The sequence below is a fragment of the Salmo salar genome, chromosome 01, assembly GCF_965601325.2.
Source record: "Salmo salar chromosome 01, fSalSal1, whole genome shotgun sequence".
Lineage (NCBI taxonomy): Eukaryota > Metazoa > Chordata > Actinopteri > Salmoniformes > Salmonidae > Salmo > Salmo salar.
Genome location: NC_138291.1, coordinates 107,693,810 through 107,715,744, shown reverse-complemented (window position 1 = coordinate 107,715,744; position 21,935 = coordinate 107,693,810). Strand labels below are relative to the sequence as shown.

The window sequence follows — 21,935 nt, the reverse complement described above, 5'->3', positions numbered from 1 at the left end:
TGGAGACGAGTTCAGCAGAATGGGGCTGTAGTACTTCTAATGGAGACGAGGTCAGCAGAATGGGGCTGTAGTGGTTCTAATGGAGACGAGGTCAGCAGAATGGGGCTGTAGTGCTTCTAATGGAGATTCTCTTTCTAAACTGTCCTGTGTATCGCTGGAGCTTGTGCTCGTCACAGGCATTGAATCCATGATATAGAGTATTGGACCTCGCTCCATAAACAGAGTATTTTGTTTCAGTGCGAGACAGTCAGCGTAACCTTTAGTGGAATACCAGTATGTTATCAGTGATTAGTGGGGGGGGGGTGTTTTACTGCAGCCCAACCTTGGCCAAAGACGTCAAAATGGAAATTGACACACCACAGGAATATCTAGTGTGTGTTGGGTGAGAGAGCTCAGACACTGGCATAAAGAGGGCAGAGTGACGCAGAGGCACATCATCAGCCTCATGTTTCACTAGAAATCAGTTGGTGTGTGTTTACCTCAGCCAGAGAGAGGGGAAGTGGGCAGGATTCTGCCAAGCTGTCAGTATAGATGACAGGAGACCGGGCCTGTAGCCAGTGATGGTTACCAGAACAGTTGTTTCTCACCTCTATCAGAGCAGCTCTATCAGAGCAGCTCTATCAGAGCAGTTATCACCGTCCCTCAGTCTGAACTGTTGCTCTGAAGGGTTTGTAGGTTTTTGTTACAGCCCAGCACTGAAACACTTTTTACTCAACAATTCGGGTATTGATTATTAGTTGATCAGGGTCATGTGTTTTAGTGCTTGGCTCTCTCTCAGGAGACAGAAGTTACTACAGACAAATACAGACAGACCAGGGTTGGTGACCGCTACTTTAGAGAATATGAATATTTAAAAAATAAGTTACACTTACTACCACCACAAAAAAAGCGATGTACGGAAAAGAAATAGAGCCCAGAGCCATTGGTTATAAAATCCTCAACTTTAATCAGTTCAAAAAGTTTCACAACAACTGGAACGAGTAGAGAAGGGGAACTATTTGCCATTTACAGATTGAGTGTGGATTAGGATTTATACATTTGTTGCTTAATTAAACTATTGTCAACTACTTATTTCACTCTGGAATAAAAGCCTTTTGTTTTATTTTGGATAGAAGAGATGTTATAAAGATCCAAATTAAATGTAAACCGAGTTGTTGTTATTTTTGCTTGTCTTTTAGGTAGTGTTGTTGAAGCACTACTAGCATGGTAAACAATGTCAATTAGTTCCAATTCAGACTGACACAAGTTAAACAGGAGTTTGTTATAAAGATGCAGCCATCTTGAACCCATAAATACAATTTCAATAACCGCTTCTTCTTTCAGTTAAAGGTCCATTTTAATGAAGAGCTCACTACGGTGAGCAACGATCCTCGCAGAGGAAAACTAAACGCCCATGTCGTCTAGGCGACAGCACACGCACTCAACACACCCACAAAAATACAGTAAATAATAATGATGTTCCCATGGTAATTCATGTGCTATAGAATTGGGATGATATGCACATAATCTGACTGTCTTGCTCCGATGATGCTCCTTCCTGTCTTCCTAGTTCCCGCCTCGTCACAGCCAGGTGACCAAACGCAGTAGGTTTCTTTCAGTTGGGCGGAGGTTCAACCAATGAGCACGGCCGCTAGCCTGACCACCTGACACACAAAGCAGCAGCATCTCTGACTTCCTTCCTTCATAATCCGCTAGCTTCACATTCTAACCACAATGCATTGGGTTGGGAATCAGACGCAGGGTGCACACACATACTTATATAATACCACTTCATTCCTTCTAGTCTGTCCGTCTGTCACACCTTAGTTCTAGAAGCCTCTTTGCTGAGAACTTTTTGACACATATGCCTTGTTTCACAAAAACTTTCCTCAGTCTCTCTCTCTCTCTATATATATATATAGAGAGAGAGAGATAACATGTGAAGGGGAGAACAAGGAGGGAAGGAAACAAAACAAGTAAAGTTCAGAAGTCTTATCCATACGTCTGCAGCTAGGGGGGGTGATGACCCATGACAGCTAGGGGGGGTGATGACCCATGACAGCTAGGGGGGGGTGATGACCCATGACAGCTAGGGGGGGTGATGACCCATGACAGCTAGGGGGGGTGATGACCCATGACAGCTAGGGGGGGTGATGACCCATGACAGCTAGGGGGGGTGATGACCCATGACAGCTAGGGGGGGTGATGACCCATGACAGCTAGGGGGGTGATGACCCATGACAGCTAGGGGGGGTGATGACCCATGACCAAATTAACAATACAAGTTTGGGTTAAACAGTGGAAACATATCACCCAGAAGTCTCCATATAAAACGTAGCGTAGGTGCTATGTATAACGGCCACGGGGTGACGTGGTACGTCGTCATTTACATATTGACATGGTTTTGGTCGACAAAACACCTGATGGATGAGGACGTGCGTGTCTGCTCTCTCCGTACCTCAGCGAAGTGACCGGGGGCCTCCCACCTCTGTTCTGTTAGGGTTAGTTGTGTGTGTTTGTTGGTATGCCTGTATGTACAGTAACAGCAGTTTGGTTCATGTGGCGTGTCGCAGGGGTTGGACGTCTCAATCACACATCTCCTCAGGTATTTCATGTGGGTTGAGGATACCAGGAACTGACATCTGCAGCTTGTGTTTCTCCTCCTGCGCCTGACGCAGCGATGCCTCCCGCTCCTCCAGGAACAGGTCTGTGGTGTCCTCCCCTGCAAACTCCTACAGGAGGAGAGAGAGAGAGAGAGAGACATTACCACACACAAATACAGACAGACAGACAACAGGTCTGTGGTGTCCTGTCCTACAGGAGGAGAGAGAGACATTACCACACACAAATACAGACAGACAGACAACAGGTCTGTGGTGTCCTGTCCTACAGAAGGAGAGAAGGGGGTCCGTGTATATAAACACAAAGACTTTTCCAAGATTGTTACATCATACTAATGTGGTTCCTAAGATGTTAAACACTTCCAAGGCGTTCTGAGATCTCATCATCTGACTGCAACTGCAATAAAGATGACCTTGAATGCCCCCCAAGGTCATTTCTACTGAGGAACCTCGGTTGGAGGAAAAGGCTCACCTTAATCTGTACCAGGAAGTCCCTCAGGTGTTCCTTGAAGGCTGCAATATCCTGGTTTAGACTGAACAGTCCTGTTACAAACACCTTGACCTGGGCACTGGGGGACAAGACAACTTAGGAGACATAGAAAAACAGGACAACAGTGGTCTAGTCGTGGTCGCACACCGCCGACTCTGGACCACACCATGACCCTCAGGGTACATTTCTACCTCCCTCTCTGTATCTCTCCACCACGGGTAAGGCAGACTGTGTGATAACCGGACACTTGAAAACACACTGGGTATACTGTATGTTGGTTTGACTGAAACACATGACGTACTGGGTATACTGTATGTTGGTTTGACTGAAACACATGACGTACTGGGTATACTGTATGTTGGTTTGACTGAAACACTGGGTATACTGTATGTTGGTTTGACTGAAACACATGACGTACTGGGTACACTGCATGTTGGTTTGACTGAAACACATGACGTACTGGGTATACTGTATGTTGGTTTGACTGAAACACATGACGTACTGGGTATACTGTATGTTGGTTTGACTGAAACACATGACGTACTGGGTATACTGTATGTTGGTTTGACTGAAACACATGACGTACTGGGTATACTGCATGTTGGTTTGACTGAAACACTGACGTACTGGGTATACTGTATGTTGGTTTGACTGAAACACATGACGTACTGGGTATACTGTATGTTGGTTTGACTGAAACACATGACGTACTGGGTACACTGCATGTTGGTTTGACTGAAACACATGACGTACTGGGTATACTGTATGTTGGTTTGACTGAAACACATGACGTACTGGGTATACTGTATGTTGGTTTGACTGAAACACATGACGTACTGGGTATACTGCATGTTGGTTTGACTGAAACATGACGTACTGGGTATACTGTATGTTGGTTTGACTGAAACACATGACGTACTGGGTATACTGTATGTTGGTTTGACTGAAACACATGACGTACTGGGTATACTGTATGTTGGTTTGACTGAAACACATGACGTACTGGGTACACTGCATGTTGGTTTGACTGAAACACATGACGTACTGGGTATACTGTATGTTGGTTTGACTGAAACACATGACGTACTGGGTATACTGTATGTTGGTTTGACTGAAACATGACGTACTGGGTACACTAGATGTTGGTTTGACTGAAACACATGACGTACTGGGTATACTGTATGTTGGTTTGACTGAAACATGACGTACTGGGTATACTGTATGTTGGTTTGACTGAAACACATGACGTACTGGGTACACTGTATGTTGGTTTGACTGAAACATGACGTACTGGGTATACTGTATGTTGGTTTGACTGAAACACATGACGTACTGGGTATACTGCATGTTGGGTTTGACTGAAACATGACGTACTGGGTATACTGTATGTTGGTTTGACTGAAACATGACGTACTGGGTACACTGCATGTTGGTTTGACTGAAACACATGACGTACTGGGTATACTGTATGTTGGTTTGACTGAAACACATGACGTACTGGGTATACTGTATGTTGGTTTGACTGAAACATGACGTACTGGGTACACTGCATGTTGGTTTGACTGAAACACATGACGTACTGGGTACACTGTATGTTGGTTTGACTGAAACACATGACGTACTGGGTATACTGTATGTTGGTTTGACTGAAACACATGACGTACTGGGTATACTGTATGTTGGTTTGACTGAAACATGACGTACTGGGTACACTGCATGTTGGTTTGACTGAAACACATGACGTACTGGGTCTGTGCCTCGACAAAATCCTGACTCGGAACTCTACAGACAATTCCTTCGACCTCATGGCTTGGTTTTTGCTCTGACATTCACTGTCAACTGTGGGACCTTATATAGACAGGTGTTTTCCTTTCCAAATCATGTCCAATCCATTTCATTTACCACAGGTGGACTCCAATCAAGTTGTAGAAACATCTCAAGGATGATCAATGGAAACAGGATGCAACTGAGCTCAATTGTGAGTCTCATAGCAAAGGAATACTTATGTAAATAAGGTATCTGTTTTTTATTTTTAGTACATTTGCAAACATTTGTAAAACCTGTTTATGCTTTGTCATTGTGAGGTATTGTGTGTAGATTGCTGAGTATTTTATGAAATGTAATCCATTCTAGAATAAGGCTGTAATGTAACTAAATGTGGAAAAGGTCAAAGGGTCTGAATACTTTCAGAATGCACTGAACATGGAGATAGTTTAGTGCCTAAAATATGGGGATAAATACATGGAAAATAATAATAGTTTTCTGATCTTTCTTATATCCCTCAGATATAGGACAAACACTTCAGAACAAACTTTCTGTTGTTGTATCTGTTGTTCCATGTAGTGAATCTCTTATTCAATGTGTTGGTATGAGCTAATAGCAGTAAGGACTATCTGTCATTCAATGTGTTTCTATTGGCTAATAGCAGTAAAGACTATCTGTTATTCAATGTGTTTCTATTGGCTAATAGCAGTAAGGACTATCTGTTATTCAATGTGTTTCTATTGGCTAATAGCAGTAAAGACTATCTGTTATTCAATGTGTTTCTATTGGCTAATAGCAGTAAGGACTATCTGTTATTCAATGTGTTTCTATTGGCTAATAGCAGTAAAGACTATCTGTTATTCAATGTGTTTCTATTGGCTAATAGCAGTAAGGACTGTCTGTTATTCAATGTGTTTCTATTGGCTAAAAGCAGTAAGGACTATCTGTTATTCAATGTGTTTCTATTGGTCAATAGCAGTAAGGACTGTTATTCAATGTGTTTCTATTGGCTAATAGCAGTAAGGACTGTCTGTTATTCTATGTGTTTCTATTGGCTAATAGCAGTAAGGACTATCTGTTATTCAATGTGTTTCTATTGGCTAATAGCAGTAAGGACTATCTTGTTGTTCTATGTAGTGAATCTGTTATTCAATGTGTTAGTATGGGCTAATAGCAGTAAGCAATGTTCCCTCTAAGGTGCGTGCGTGTGCGGGCACGCAGCTCCCCTGGGAGACTGCCGCACAGAAGAAATATCAGCCCGTGCAGAGATGCATGAGATTAAACTTCACTCAACTTTAAAGAGTTTTCCCCTTTAGTTAAAACTATCAACGTTTCCCTTTACTGTGGGAATTGTAATTGAATCAACGCAATATTAACCACATTCAATTAAACATACCGAAACTAAACGAACTATGCAAGACTTAGTATGCAAAACTAATTATGCAAGATATTTTCTTGTAGGCAGAACGCATCGGAGTAGGATTCTATTGCATTAACAGGCACGACTCAAGCCCGTACTCTACACAGACCGGTACCATAACCAATCATAGCTGCAATAGGCCTATATGCAAATAGACCATTGCCATATATGGATCTGTGCGGCATTTTCCTTTCTGTTTTCCATGAGTTCATCTACAACTCCAGCACCTGCTAAAAGTACCTGGATGTGCCTATGTTCTTCAGCTTTTGTCCATATATGGATTTGTGCCATTCACTTTCAACTGGACTGTTTTTACAGCATGAGCGGTCATGAGTAGATGCATTTGTATTTTGTGTATTTTGAGACAGGGTGGAATAGCTAAGTAGCCAATAGGCAGAGGGTAGCATAATTTTCCTGATTCTCTAATAATGGTATGGAAATAATGATGAATTTTATTTTGTTCATAAAGGTACTTACTCCTGTAGATGTGGGAAAGCAGTTTTGAGCAGGTTGGCCACGTACTCCTGTATGAAGACCTGGTTGTTGCTGGGGTTGGAGGGGTTGAGCTGGGTGTTGATCTTCCCTTCCTCCACCAGGTTAAACATGTAGGTCAGGATGGAGGCATGCATCGTCAGGCCTGGGGGAGAGGCAGAGAGACACACACAACCAGACTTGCACAGTTACGTGACATGGATTTATACAAAATGGTAAAACAGAACAAGAGATGTGTGTTCTTCCTGGCAGTTTGTGCGTGTGTCCCAGCTAACACATAACGTTCTGAGAACCATATGTTACTTAGAACTTGGTGAGAGCGTGGTTGTCCTATGGTTATTTAGCATACAACCTTGCCACAACTTCCTGGGAATGGTGCAGGATAGTTGCTTGGCTTTGGAACATTCTCTGCACATTTAACTTGACAAAAGAAAACCGCTATTTGCTTTGTAAATCATTACTTTAACAAAACGTTTCCTAAAAGTTCAAACATGATTACATTTACATGGTTACAATTTTGGTAATGTTCTAGGAACGTTCTCCAACTGGTTTGACATTGGGAATGTTCTCAAATAGTCCAGAGAACCTTAAGAAACAGTTGTTCTTTGGGAATTTCAGTAATTCAGCATAACATTTCCTACAGGTTTCCTCATGGTTCTATTTAAAATCATGTTCTCAATTTGTTCCAAGAACGTTAAGAAAACTTTCCATTAAAAAAAACACAAGAAAACATTAGTAACGGTCAGAGAACATTCTAAGGATGTAATTGGAAAAAACATTAATTCTCAGAACGTAAAGTAAACGTTAGTAACGTTCTAAGAATGTTATTTAAAAACATATACATTCCGTTCTCAGCATCAACAAAACTCTCTATTCTCCATCTTGTTAAGTGTGTTCAGGTGTTAGCCGTGCCCACTGATTGGCCACAGCTGATCTTAATGAGTCCTTGTTTCCTTTGAAATGGGGTCTGTTTGAATAGACTAAAAGGAACAGCTTTGTATGTGTAAAACATATGGCATGCTAGCTCCATCCTTCTGGGTCAGTGGACTAATTCCATGAATAGAAGATTATAGGTTTGAATCCCACTGATGCCGTTTCACAGTAAAACAGAAATGTGCTTGTAGGGCTGAGAATTGCCAGAGACCTCACGATACGATATCACAATACTTAAGTGCTGATATTATATGTATTCGATACTGTGATTTTATTGCGATTTGATGTTCCAAACATATTTCTCACCATATGTCTGCTGCAGAGGGACAAGAGAGAACCATGAGACAATGAGTTGGAAATAAAAAAGTGCTGAAAACAAATTGTCCCCCTTTTTTAAAAAGATGGAGAACAAGCTATGAAGGAAAAATACTGGAGTTTTGCACTAACATAATATTGTCAAACCAATACATCATCAAAAATAATATCCCAATCTGTAACTGTATACATTTTCCCCCCATCACTATGTGTTCTCATGATTAATGCCTAAGGAAATTCATTTCCATGTATCCTATCAGTGCGTGGAGTTAAAAAATAACCCAAAATAACCTAGCAGTGTTAGGTTCAGTGAAAGTTTTAAGGAAGTTATCTCAAAATAACCTATCATTTCCGTTCTCAGAGAATTAATAAAACCTTCTAGGAAAACTTTCAAGGACCCAGAGTAAAAGGTTCTCAGAACCTCCCTGCAACCTATAAAAGTACGTTACCAGAACAGGAAAAATGTTCACTTCCATTCTCAGAATGTAAAAAAAAAAATGTTTTTTACATTTACCAGTCAGGAAACGTATGGCTTCGTCCCCAGAACCATTGGGAAACAAAAAACGTTAGTTCCCACAACTTCCACGGAACCAAATGTGCTAGCTGGGGTGTGTGTGCGTGCTCATCGTCAGTGTGTGTGTGTGCATTGCATCCGTGTGTGTGCGTTGCATCCATGTGTGTACTGTACTCACCAGCAGTGTGTGATGTGTCAGTGACCACAGAGAAGATGTGTTGGAGGATGTCACAGAAGTATGTCTGGTAGAAGCTCTGTGCTGCAGCCTCTTCCTGAGTCACGTTCTGCAGTAGAGTGTAGAGGATCTGAAGACCTGCCACAGGAACATACACAATATGTATCATATACAGTGCATTCGAAAAGTTCAGACCCTTTGACTTTTTCTACATTTTCTTACGTTACAGCCTTATTCTAAAATTGATTATTGTTTTTTTTCCTCAATCGACACAATACCCCATAATGACATCACAATACCCCATAATGACATCACAATACCCCATAATAACAAAGCAAAAACTGTGTCCAATGTATCCAACTCATTCAAAGGTTTTTCTTTATTTTTACTATTTTCTACATTGTAGAATAATAGTGAAGACATCAAAACTATGAAATAACACCTATGGAATCATGTAGTAACCAAAAAAGTGTTAAACAAATAAAAATATATTTTAGATTCTTCAAAGTAGACACCCTTTGCCTTGATGACAGCTTTGCACACTCTTGGCATTCTCTCAACCAGCTTCATGAGGTAGTCACCTGGAATGCATTTCAATTAACAGGTGTGCCTTGTTAAAAGTTAATTTGTGGAATTTCTTTCCTTCTTAATGTGTTTGAGCCAATGTGTTGTGTTGTGACAAGGTAGGGCGGTATACAAAATTTAGCCCTATTTGGTAATAGACCAAGTCCATATTATGGCAAGAATAGCTGAAATTTTATTTTACCTATATTTAACTAGGCAAGTCAGTTAACTTCTTGGGGCTATGTGGGACGCTAGCGTGCCACCCGTGGTGCACCCTATCAACAGCAGGTGCATTTCAAGAGCGGCAAATTTGAAACCAAATAAATGTCAAAATTCACATTTTTCAAACATACAACTATCTTACACCCTTTGAAAGATAAACATCTCCTTAATCTAACCACGTTGTCCGATTTCAAAAAGGTTTTATGGCGAAAGCATAAAGTTAGATTATGTTAGGAGAGTACATTGACAATAGCTGTGTGTAATGTTTTGTCAATTCAAAGACGGGCGTCACCAAACCATAAAACCAGCTAAAATGATGCACTAACCTTTTACAATCTCCATCAGATGACACTCCTAGGACATTATGTTAGACAATGCATGCATTTTTAGTTCTATCAAGTTCATATTTATATCCAAAAACAGCGTTTTACTATGGCATTGATGTTGAGGAAATCGTTTTCCTCCAATAACCGGCAGTCAAGTCAGCACCACAAATTAAATAATTAAAATTAGAAAACATTGGTAAAATATTATATTGTCATTTAAAGAATTATAGATTTACATCTCTTGAACGCAATCAACTTGCCAGATTTAAAAATAACCTTACTGGGAAATCACACTTTGCAATAATCTGAGCACTGCGCCCAGAAAAATATGCTTTGCTATACAGACAAACGGCCATGTTGGAGAGATCTAAAATCGAAAATACTATGTAAATAATCCATTACCTTTGATTCTCTTCATCAGATGTCACTTCCAGGAATCCCAGGTCCATAACGAATGTAGTTTTGTTAAAAAAAGCTCATCATTTATATCCCAAAAGCTCCGTGTTGTTAGCACATGATCTAAGCCAGCCGGACTTCTCGTCATGAACGAGGGGAAAAAATATATTTACGTTCGTTCAAACATGTCAAACATTGTATAGCATAAATCATTAGTGCCTTTTTTAACCAGAACATGAATAATATTCAAGGTGGACGAATGCATTCTCTTTTATAACGTATTGGAACGAGGGTACCCAACATGAACTCGCGCGCCAGAGTCTAATCGGCCATCACGGTTCCATGGCTCTTGTTCGGTCAGATCTCACAGTAAAAGACTCAAAACACTTTGTAAAGGCTGGTGACATCTAGTGGAAGCAATAGGAAGTGCCAAAACATTAATCAACCCCTGTGTGTTTCAATGGCATAAGCTTAAAGGTAATTCAACACATCAGGTATCCACTTCCTGTCAGAAAATGTCTCAGGGTTTTGCCTGCCAAATGAGTTCTGTTATACTCACAGACACCATTCAAACAGTTTTAGAAACTTTAGGGTGTTTTCTATCCATATATAATAAGTATATGCATATTCTAGTTACTGGGTAGGATTAGTAACCAGATGAAATCGGGTACGTTTTTTTATCCAGCCGTGAAAATACTGCCCCCTAGCCCCAACAGGTTAAGAACAAATTCTTATTTACAATGACAGCCTAGGAACAGTGGGTTAACTGCCTTATTCAGGGGCAGAACAACAGATTTTTACCTTGTCAGCTCGGGGATTCAATCCAGTAACCTTTCAGATACTGGCCCAACTCTCTAACCACTAGGCTACCTGCCACCCCCAAAATAAGCAAAGAGAAACAACAGTCCATCATTACTTTAAGACATGAAGGTCAGTCAATCCGAGCATGAGTGAGGTCGGGCACTGATGTTGGGCGATTAGGCCTGGCTCGCAGTCAGCGTTCCAATTCATCCCAAAGGTGTTTGATGGGGTTGAAGTCAGGGCTCTGTGCAGGCCAGTCAAGTCTTTCCACACCGATCTCGACAAACCATTTCTGTATGGACCTCACTTTGTGCACAGGGGCATTGTCATGCTTAAACAGGAAAGGGCCTTCCTCAAACTGTTGCCACAAAGTCGGAAGCACAGAATCATCTAGAATGTCATTGTATGCTGTGGCGTTAAGATTTCCCTTCTCTGGAATGAAGGGGCCTAGCCTGAACCATGAAAAACAACCTCAGACCATTATTCCTCCTCCACTAAACTTTACACTTGGCACTATGCATTGGGGTAGGTAGAGTTCTCCTGGCATTCGCCAAACCCAGATTCGTCCGTCGGACTGCCAAATGGTGAACCGTGATTCATCACTCCAGAGAATGTGTTTCCACTGCTCCAGAGTCCAATGGCGGCTAGCTTTACAGCTCTCCAGACGACGCTTGGCATTGCACATGGTGATCTTAGGCTTGTTTGCGGCTGCTACGCCATGGAAACCCATTTCATGAAGCTCCGACGAACACTTCTTGTGCTAACGTTGCTTCCAGAGGGAATTTGGAACTTGGTACTGAGTGTTGTGTGGCCTACAACTTCAAGGCTGAGCCGTTGTTGCTCCTAAACGTTTCCACTTCACAATAACAGCACTTACAGTTGACCGGGGCAGTTCTAGCAGGGCATACATTTTACCAACTGACTTGTTGGAACGGTGGCATCCTATGACGGTGCAACGTTCAAAGTCACTGAGCTCTTCAGTAAGGGCATTCTACTGCCAATGTTTGTCTATGGAGATTGCATGGTTGTGTGCTAGAATTTATACACCTGTAAGCAACGGGTGTGGCTGAAATAGCCAAATCCACTAATTTGAAGGGGTGTCCATATACTTTTGTATATGTAGTGCATTTACAATAGAAAATCCATATGTACGTGTGTGTAGAGTGTGTGTGTTAGCATATGTATGCATGTGTGTCTCTTCAAAGTCCCCGGTGTTCCATAAGGTGTATTTAATCTGTTTTTGAAAATCTGATTCTACTGCTTGCATCAGTTACTTGATGTGGAATAGAGTTCCATGTAGTCATGGCTCTATGTAGTTACTTAATTATAATATAATAACACACAGAAATACGAGCCATAGGTCATTAATATGGTCAAATCCGGAAACTATCATTTCGAAAACAAAACGTTTATTCTTTCAGTGAAATACGGAACCGTTCCGTATTTTATCTAATGGGTTGCATCCCTAAGTCTAAATATTGCTGTTACATTGCACAACCTTCAATGTTATGTCATAATTATGTACAATTCTGGAAAATTAATTACGGTCTTTGTTAGGAAGAAATGGTCTTCACACAGTTCGCAACGAGCCAGGCGGCCCAAACTGCTGCATATACCCTGACTCTGCTTGCACAGAACGCAAGAGAAGTGACACAATTTCCCTAGTTAAAAGAAATTCATGTTAGCAGGCAATATTAACCTCTTACATCTAGACGTTCCGCTAGCGGAACACCTGCTCCAACATCCAATGATGGGCGTGGCGCGAAATACAAACTCCTCAAAAATACAAAAACTTCAATTTTTCAAACATATGACTATTTCACAGCATTTTAAAGATAAGACTCTCCTTTATCTAACCACACTGTCCGATTTCAAAAAGGCTTTACAACGAAAGCAAAACATTAGATTATGTCAGCAGAGTACCAAGCCAGAAATAATCAGACACCCATTTTTCAAGCTAGCATATAATGTCACAAAAACCCAGAAGACAGCTAAATGCAGCACAAACCTTTTATGATCTTCATCAGATGACAACCCTAGGACATTATGTTATACAATACATGCATGTTTTGTTCAATCAAGTTCATATTTATATCAAAAAACAGCTTTTTACATTAGCATGTGACGTTCAGAACTAGCATACCCCCCGCAAACTTCCGGCGAATTCACTAAGAGTTTACTAAATTACTCACGATAAACGTTCACAAAAAGCATAACAATTATTTAAAGAATTATAGATACAGAACTCCTCTATGCACTCGATATGTCCGATTTTAAAATAGCTTTTTGGTGAAAGCACATTTTGCAATATTCTAAGTACATAGCCCAGGCATCACGGGCTAGCTATTTAGACACCCGGCAAGTTTAGCACTCACCAATATCAGGTTTACTATTATAAAAGTTTGATTACCTTTTGTTGTCTTCGTCAGAATGCACTCCCAGGACTGCTACTTCAATAACAAATGTTGGTTTGGTCCAAAATAATCCATCGTTATATCCGAATAGCAACGTTTTGTTCGTGCGTCCCAGACACTATCTGAAATGGTAAATCAGGGTCGCGCGCGTGGCGCAATTCGTGACAAAAAAAATCGAAATATTCCATTACCGTACTTCGAAGCATGTCAACCGCTGTTTAAAATCCATTTTTATGCCATTTTTATTGTAAAAAAGCGATAATATTCCGACCGGGAATCTCCTTTTAGCTAAACAGAGGAAAGAAAACAAAGGTCGACGCGGGCACGCGCCTGAGTCTCACAGTACTGTAACCAGCCACTACCCAAACACGCTACTTTGTTTCAGCCAGAGCCTGCAAAGCCACGATTCAGCTTTTTACCGCCTTCTGAGACCCTATGGCAGCCGTAGGAAGTGTCACGGGACAGCTAAGATCCTCACTCTTCAATAAACAGAGACAAGAAGAACGACACCTTGTCAGACAGGCCACTTCCTGCCTGAAACCTTGTCAGGTTTTTGCCTGCCAAATGAGTTCTGTTATACTCACAGACACCATTCAAACAGTTTTAGAAACTTTAGGGTGTTTTCTATCCATATGTAATAAGTATATGCATATTCTAGTTACTGGGTAGGAGTGGTAACCAGATTAAATCGGACACGTTTTTTATCCAGCCGTGAAAATACTGCCCCCTAGCCATAACAGGTTAACTAAATATGCAGGTTTAAAAATATATACGTGTATTGATTTTAAGAAAGGCATTGATGTTTATGGTTAGGTACACATTGGTGCAACGACAGTGCTTTTTTTGCGAATTCGCTTGTTAAATCACCCGTTTGGCGAAGTAGGCTATGATTCAATGATAAATTAACAGGCACCGCATCGATTATATGCAACGCAGGACAAGCTAGATAAACTAGTAACATCATCAACCATGTGTAGTTAACTAGTGATTATGTTAAGATTGACTGTTTTTTATAAGATAAGTTTAATGCTAGCTAGCACCTTACCTTGGCTCCTTGCTGCACTCGCATTACAGGTAGTCAGCCTGCCACGCAGTCTCCTCGTGGAGCGCAATGTAATCGGCCATAATCGGTGTCCAAAAAATGCCGATTACCGATTGTTATGAAAACTTGAAATCGGCCCTAATTAATTGGCCATTCCGATTAATCGGTCGACCTCTAGATTAAACAGACAGCTCGGTGCATTCAGCATGTCAACACTTCTTACAAAAACAAGTAGTGATGAAGTCACTCTCTTCTCTACTTTGAGCCAGGAGAGATTTCCATACATATTATTAATGTTAGCTCTCTGTGTACTTTTAAGGGCCAGCCGTGCTGCTCTGTTCTGTGCCAATTGTAATTTTCCTGTCCCTCTTTGTGGCACCTGACCACACGACTGGATAGTAGTCCAGGTGCGACTAAACTAGGGCCTGTAGGACCTGCCTTGTTGATAGTGTTGTTAAGACGGCAGAGCTGTGCATTTATTATGGACAGACTTCTTCCCATCTTAGCTACTGTTGTATCAACATGTTTTGACCATGACAGTTTACAATCCTGGGTTACTCCAAGCGGTTTAGTCACCTCAACTTCCTCAATTTCCACATTATTCATTACGAGATGTAGTTGAGGTTTAGGGTTTAGTGAATGATTTGTCCCATATACAATGCTTTTAGATTTGTAAATATTTAGGACTAACTTATTCCTTGCCACCCATTCTGAAACTGACTCCAGCTCTTTGTTAAGTGTTGCAGTGATTTAATTTGCTGTAGTAGCTGACGTGTATAGTGTTGAGTCATCCACATACAGACACACTGGCTTTACTCAAAGGTCATTAGTAAGGATTGAAAAAAAGAAAGGGGCCTAGACAGCTGCCCTGGGGAATTCCTGATTCTACCTGGATTATGTTGGAGAAGCTTCCATTAAAGAACACCCTCTGTGTTCTGTTAGACAGGTAACTCTTTATCCACAATATAGCAGGGGATGTAAAGCCATAACACATACGTTTTTCCAGCAGCAGACTATGATTGATAATGTCAAGATGCACTGATATCTAACAAAACAGCTTCCACAAGCTTTTTATCATCAACTTATCTCAGCCAATCATCAGTCATTTGTGTAAGTGCCGTGCACGTTGAATGTCCTTCCTTATAAGAGCGCTGAAAGTCAGTTGTCAATTTGTTTACTGTAAAATAGCATTGTATCTTGTCAAACACCATTTTTTCCAAAAGTTTACTAAGGGTTGGTAACAGGCTGATTGGTTGGCTATTTGAGTCAGTAAAGGGGGCTTTACTATTCTTGGGTAGCAGAATGAATTTAGCTTCCTTCCAGGCCTGAAGGCACACACTTTCTTGAAGGCTGAGACTGAAGATATGGCAAATAGGAGTGCCAATATCGTCCGCTATTATGTTGATAGACAACAATCATTTGTTCACCTCTTCCACACTCACTTTACAGAATTAAAAATTACAATGCTTGTCTCATAATCAGTCAGTTATACTTGGATGTGTAAGGTCAGCATTTGTTGCTGGCATGTCATGCCTAACTTTGCTAATCTTGCCAATGAAAAAAATAATTAAAGTAGTTGGCAATATCAGTTGGTTTTGTGATGAATGAGCCATCTGATTCAATGAATGATGGAGCTGAGTTTGCCTTTTTGCCCCAAATGTAATTGAATGTGCTCCAAAGCTTTTTACTATCATTCTTTATATAATTTATCTTTGTTTCATAGTATAGTTTCTTATTCTTTTAATTCAGTTTTAGTCACATTATTTCTCAATTTGCAGTACTTTTGCCAATCCGTTGAGCATCCAGGCTTATTTGTCATTCTTTTTGCCTCATTCCCATGAACCATACAATAGTTTTTTTATTCATCAATCCAGGGGGATTTAACAGTTTTTACAGTAATTTTCTTAATGGGTGCATGCTTATTAGTAACTGGAATAAGCAATTTCATAAAATGTGTCAAGTGCAGCGTCTGGTTGCTCCTCATTACACACCACAGACAAGCAAATATTATTTACATTAAAATAAGAATCACTACAAAACTTATTGTATGACCTCTTATATACTATATTAAGCCCAGCATTTGGAACTTTGGTTTTCCTAGATATGGCTACTATATTGTGTTCAGTACATCCAATGGATTTGGATACTGCTTTAAAGAAGATTTCTGCAGCATGTGTGTGTGTGTGTGTGTGTGTGTGTGTGTGTGTGTGTGTTTGTGTGTGTGTGTTCTCACCGGTGTCGGCCACGTTCCTCATGGTGTGTTTGAAGGCCCAGATGATGGAGTCCAGCACCAGTTTGAACTGGGCCGGAGGGATGGCCAGGAATGCTGGGAAACAGTGGGAGTTGACCGCCTGCAGCAGGTAGAAGAAATGAGTCCTGTGTTCCGGGTACTCCTCAAAGTCCTGGAGGGAGAGAGTGAAACGGGCCATATTGATGAGAACCAACCGACAACAGTTGTAGGCACTAAAAAGATAGGTTGGCCTTGGTATTGGTAGCACAACACTCCATGGAGAGAGACCCCCTACAGTCAGTATGGAAATGGAACACTCCATGGAGAGAGACCCCCTACAGTCAGTATGGAATTGGAACACTCCATGGAGAGTGACACCCTACAGTCAGTATGGAAATGGAACACTCCATGGAGAGAGACCCCCTACAGTCAGTATGGAAATGGAACACTCCATGGAGAGAGACCCCCTACAGTCAGTATGGAAATGGAACACTCCATGGAGAGAGACCCCCTACAGTCAGTATGGAAATGGAACACTCCATGGAAAGAGACCCCCTACAGTCAGTATGGAAATGGAACACTCCATGGAGAGAGACCCCCTACAGTCAGTATGGAAATGGAGATCTCAGTGAACTACCTCTTTAAAATTGACTTCTTTTGCTGTCATTTTTCTTTTTTCAGAGGGGGGTTACAGGTACAAAAACAATCAAATCAATGCATACAAGGTAACCCGACCCATTCCCCCCCTCAGTCCCCATCCACCCACCCACATCCTCCCTCTCCACCCAGAAACCATGCTTCCTACACCCTCAGATTACGGGATGCCAAGGTCAGATTTTCCCATATTCTGTTCCAGTTAAAGCGTTGTTCAGATTCAATTAGATCTGTAGAATTGACTCTTTTAATGTCTAGCTCAGAATATGAGCTTTCCAAAAGTTGTTTATATATTATTAAGATCAGTCCTTTCAGGAACCCAGATAATTTATTTATAAATCACATCATTGGATGTTTTGGTAGTTTGGTTTGTACTTTTGACAAATTTTGCCTACTATGTCAAGGATTTACAGCCATACTGACTTCAACATGTTAAGAGTACATTTTATACATTTTCAAGATGAAAGTTTAGAACAATACCCACTATTAATAATGCTGATACGTACTTTATTGATCATGTTGAGCGTGCATTCGAACACGGCATCGAAGATCTGCGGGATCTCCCCGGTGATGTGTCCACCCAGCTTGTTGACGATGGTTGCCATGGTGCTGAGGACCTCGGGCTCCCGGGCGGCGGGGACGTTGCGCTGGTAGTCGATGAGAACGGCGTCGAGCAGCGGCGGAACAAAGTTCTCCCCCACCTGGAAGGAAGGAACACCGGAAGGGAAGAGAGGATGGGATTAACGGACAGATCAACGCGGCAGAGGGAGGAATGTTGTTGTTATGTTCTCACCAGGTTATTGTAGGACAGGACTGAGGTCAGTGTGTGTGTGTTTGTTACTAAGGACTAAGTGACCAACACGGTTCCTGGAGTACACACAGGACTGACAAGTACTGCTTTAAACAGTCAGGTTGGACAGTCTAGGGTGTACAAGTCTTTTCTGTCATGTAGTTTTTCATTGAAACACCTCCGCTGTCTTTCATTGGGATATATGTAGTAACAATATATCCTGATACATGTAGTAACAATATATCCTGATACATGTAGTAACAATATATCCTGATACATGTACCGTAAATTCCGGACTATAAGCCGCAACTTTTTTCCCATGCTTTGAACTTCGCGGCTTAAACAATGATGTGGCTAATATATGGATTTTTCCCGCTTTCAAATTTGTGGGTCCTGACAGCGTGGAGCATTGTCAAAAAATCCACTATCAAGAGGGCTCAGCGGGGGATTTGCCTCTGGATGAAAGTGACGAGAGCGACAATGAAAACGATCCAATATCGGATGAAGCAATTCTGAGGCTATTCAACTCCGACACCGAGGGAGATGACTTCAGTGGTTTCAGTGCACAGGAGGAGGAAGATAGTGACCAATGACTTTCTTGGTAGGCTACTGTTTACTGCTAATTTTTTATTTTTTGTTACAAGCCGTGTTTCGTTAAAGCCTATTTATTTTTGTTACAAGCCGTGCTTCGTTAAAGCCTATTTATTTTTGTTACAAGCCGTGTTTCGTTAAAGCCTTTGTAAAGTTCATTTGTTTCAATGTACCGGTAGGCACCTGCGGCTTATAGACATGTGCGGCTTATTTATGTTCAAAATAATATATATTTTTTTATTCAGTGGGTGCGGCTTATATTCAGGTGCGCTTAATAATCCGGAAATTACGGTAGTAACAATATATCCTGATACATGTAGTAACAATATATCCTGATACATGTAGTAACAATATATCCTGACATATGTAGTAACAATATATCCTGATACATGTAGTAACAATATATCCTGATATATGTAGTAACAATATATCCTGATATATGTAGTAACAATATATCCTGATATATGTAGTAACAATATATCCTGATATATGTAGTAACAATATATCCTGATACATGTAGTAACAATATATCCTGATACATGCAGTAGCAATATATACTGATATATGTAGTAACAATATATCAGGATATATGTAGTAACAATATATCCTGATACATGCAGTAGCAATATATCCTGATATATGTAGTAACAATATATCAGGATATATGTAGTAACAATATATCCTGATATATGTAGTAACAATATATCCTGATACATGTAGTAACAATATATCCTGATATACAGTTTAAGTCAGAAGTTAACATACACCTTGTCGAAATACATTTAAACTCAGTTTTTCACAATTCCTGACATTTAATCCTAGTAAAAAATCCCTGTCTTAGGTCAGTTAGGATCACCACTTTATTTTAAGAATGTGAAACGTCAGAATAATAGTAGAGAGAACGATTTTTATTTCTTTCATCACATTCCCAGTGGGTCAGAAGTTTACATACACTCAATTAGTATTTGGTAGCATTGCCTACATTTTTTTTTAACTTGGGTCAAACGTTTCGGGTAGCCTTCCACAAGCTTCCCACAATAAGTTGGGTGAATTTTGGCCCATTCCTCCTGACAGAGCTGGTGTAACTGAGTCAGGTTTGTAGGCCTCCTTGCTCGCAGACGCCTTTTCAGTTCTGCCACACATTTTCTATAGGATTGAGGTAAAGGCTTTGTGATGGCCACTCCAACACCTTGATTTTGTTGTCCTTAAGCCATTTTGCCACAACTTTGGAAGTATGCTTGGGGTCATTGTCCATTTGGAAGACCCATTTGCGACCAAGCTTTATCTTCCTGACTGATGTCTTGAGATGTTGCTTCAATATATCCACGTCATTTTCCTTCCACATGATGCCATCTATTTTGTGAAGTGCACCAGTCCCTCAAAGCACCCCCACAACATGATGCTGCCATCCCCGTGCTTCACGATTGGGATGGTGTTCTTCGGCTTGCAAGCCTCCCCATTTTTCCTCCAAACATAACAATGGTCATTATGGCCAAACAGTTCTATTTTTGTTTCATTAGACCAGAGGACATTTCTCCAAAAAGTACGATCTTTGTCCCCATGTGCAGTTTCAAACAGTAGTCTGACTTCTTTATGGCGGTTTTGGAGCAGTGGCTTCTTCCTTGCTGAGCAGCCTTTCAGGTTATGTCGATATAGGACTCGTTTTACTGTGGATGTAAATACTTTTGTACCTGTTTCATCCAGCATCTTCACAAGGTCCTTTGCTGTTGTTCTGGGATTGATTTGCACTTTTCGCACCAAAGTACGTTCATCTCTAGAAGACAGAATGCGTCTCCTTCCTGAGTGGTATGACGGCTGCGTGGTCCCATGGTGTTTATACTTGCGTACTATTGTTTGTACAGATGAACGTGGTACCTTCAGGCGTTTTGAAATTGCTCCCAAGGATGAACCAGACTTGTGGAGGTCTACAATTTTTTTTCTGAGGTCTTGGTTGATTTCTTTTGATTTTCCCATGATGTCAAGCAAAGAGGCACTGAGTTTGAAGGTAGGCCTTGAAATACATCCACAGGTACACCTCAAATTATGTAAATTAGCCTATCAGAAGCTTCTAAAGCCATGATGACATTTTCTGGAATTTTCCAAGCTGTTTAAAGGCACAGTCAACTTTGGTGTATGTAAACTTCTGACCCACTGGAATTGTGAAATAATATGTCTGTAAACAATTGTTGGAAAAATTACTTGTGTCATGCACAAAGTAGATGTCCTAACCGACTTGCCAAAACTATAGTTTGTTAACAAGAAATGTGTGGAGTGGTTGAAAAACCAACCTAAGTGTATGTAAACTTCCCACTTCAACTGTATGTAGTAACAATATATTCTGATACATGTAGTACCAATATCTTCCTGTCAGATGTGTATTTATCTGATATATGTAGTACCAATATATTCCTGTCAGATGTGTATATATCTGATATATGTAGTACTAATATCTTCCTGTCAGATGTGTATATATCTGATATATGTAGTACCAATATCTTCCTGTCAGATGTGTATATATCTGATATATGTAGTACCAATATCTTCCTGTCAGATGTGTATATATCTGATACATGTAGTACCAATATCTTCCTGTCAGATGTGTATATATCTGATACATGTAGTACCAATATCTTCCTGTCAGACGTGTATATATCTGATATATGTAGTACCAATATCTTCCTGTCAGATGTGTATATATGTGATATATGTAGTACCAATATCTTCCTGTCAGATGTGTATATATGTGATATATGTAGTACCAATATCTTCCTGTCAGATGTGTATATATGTGTATCTCACCATCTGTGGATCGCTGGATCTGCTAACCCAGCCGGAGATGAGTTTGAGCGTCTCTCTTTTCACCGTCCTCATACTTCTGATCAGGGGCTGTTTCGTCACCATCTCTCCTGAAACGCACACCGCCAAGAGAACAGACGCATGAGGAAAGGACACACCGCCAAGAGAACAGACGCATGAGGAAAGGACACACCGCCAAGCGAACAGACGCATGAGGAAAGGACACACCGCCAAGAGAACAGACGCATGAGGAAAGGACACACCGCCAAGAGAACAGACGCATGAGGAAAGGACACACCGCCAAGAGAACAGACGCATGAGGAAAGGACACACCGCCAAGAGAACAGACGCATGAGGAAAGGACACACCGCCAACAGAAGAGATGCATGAGGAGAGGACACACACA

At 40.9% G+C, this 21,935-nt stretch overlaps 1 protein-coding gene across 3 annotated transcripts in view; it reads right to left on the bottom strand.

Annotated features, from left to right (window-relative positions):
* Positions 1-926: 926 nt before the first annotated feature.
* The window catches only part of LOC106591555 (exportin-1), a 109,116-nt gene continuing 88,107 nt past the window's right edge, over positions 927-21,935 (bottom strand). For all 3 annotated transcript variants that reach the window (XM_082978747.1, XM_082978746.1, XM_082978748.1), the window contains exons 19-25: positions 21,533-21,639; positions 17,859-18,053; positions 16,702-16,870; positions 8,707-8,841; positions 6,752-6,911; positions 3,073-3,169; positions 927-2,711 (exon numbers count right to left, since the gene is read on the bottom strand). In XM_082978747.1, the coding sequence (XP_082834873.1) occupies positions 2,565-2,711; positions 3,073-3,169; positions 6,752-6,911; positions 8,707-8,841; positions 16,702-16,870; positions 17,859-18,053; positions 21,533-21,639 (1,010 nt within the window). In that variant the 3' untranslated portion in view covers positions 927-2,564. The remainder of the gene's footprint in view (positions 2,712-3,072; positions 3,170-6,751; positions 6,912-8,706; positions 8,842-16,701; positions 16,871-17,858; positions 18,054-21,532; positions 21,640-21,935) is intronic.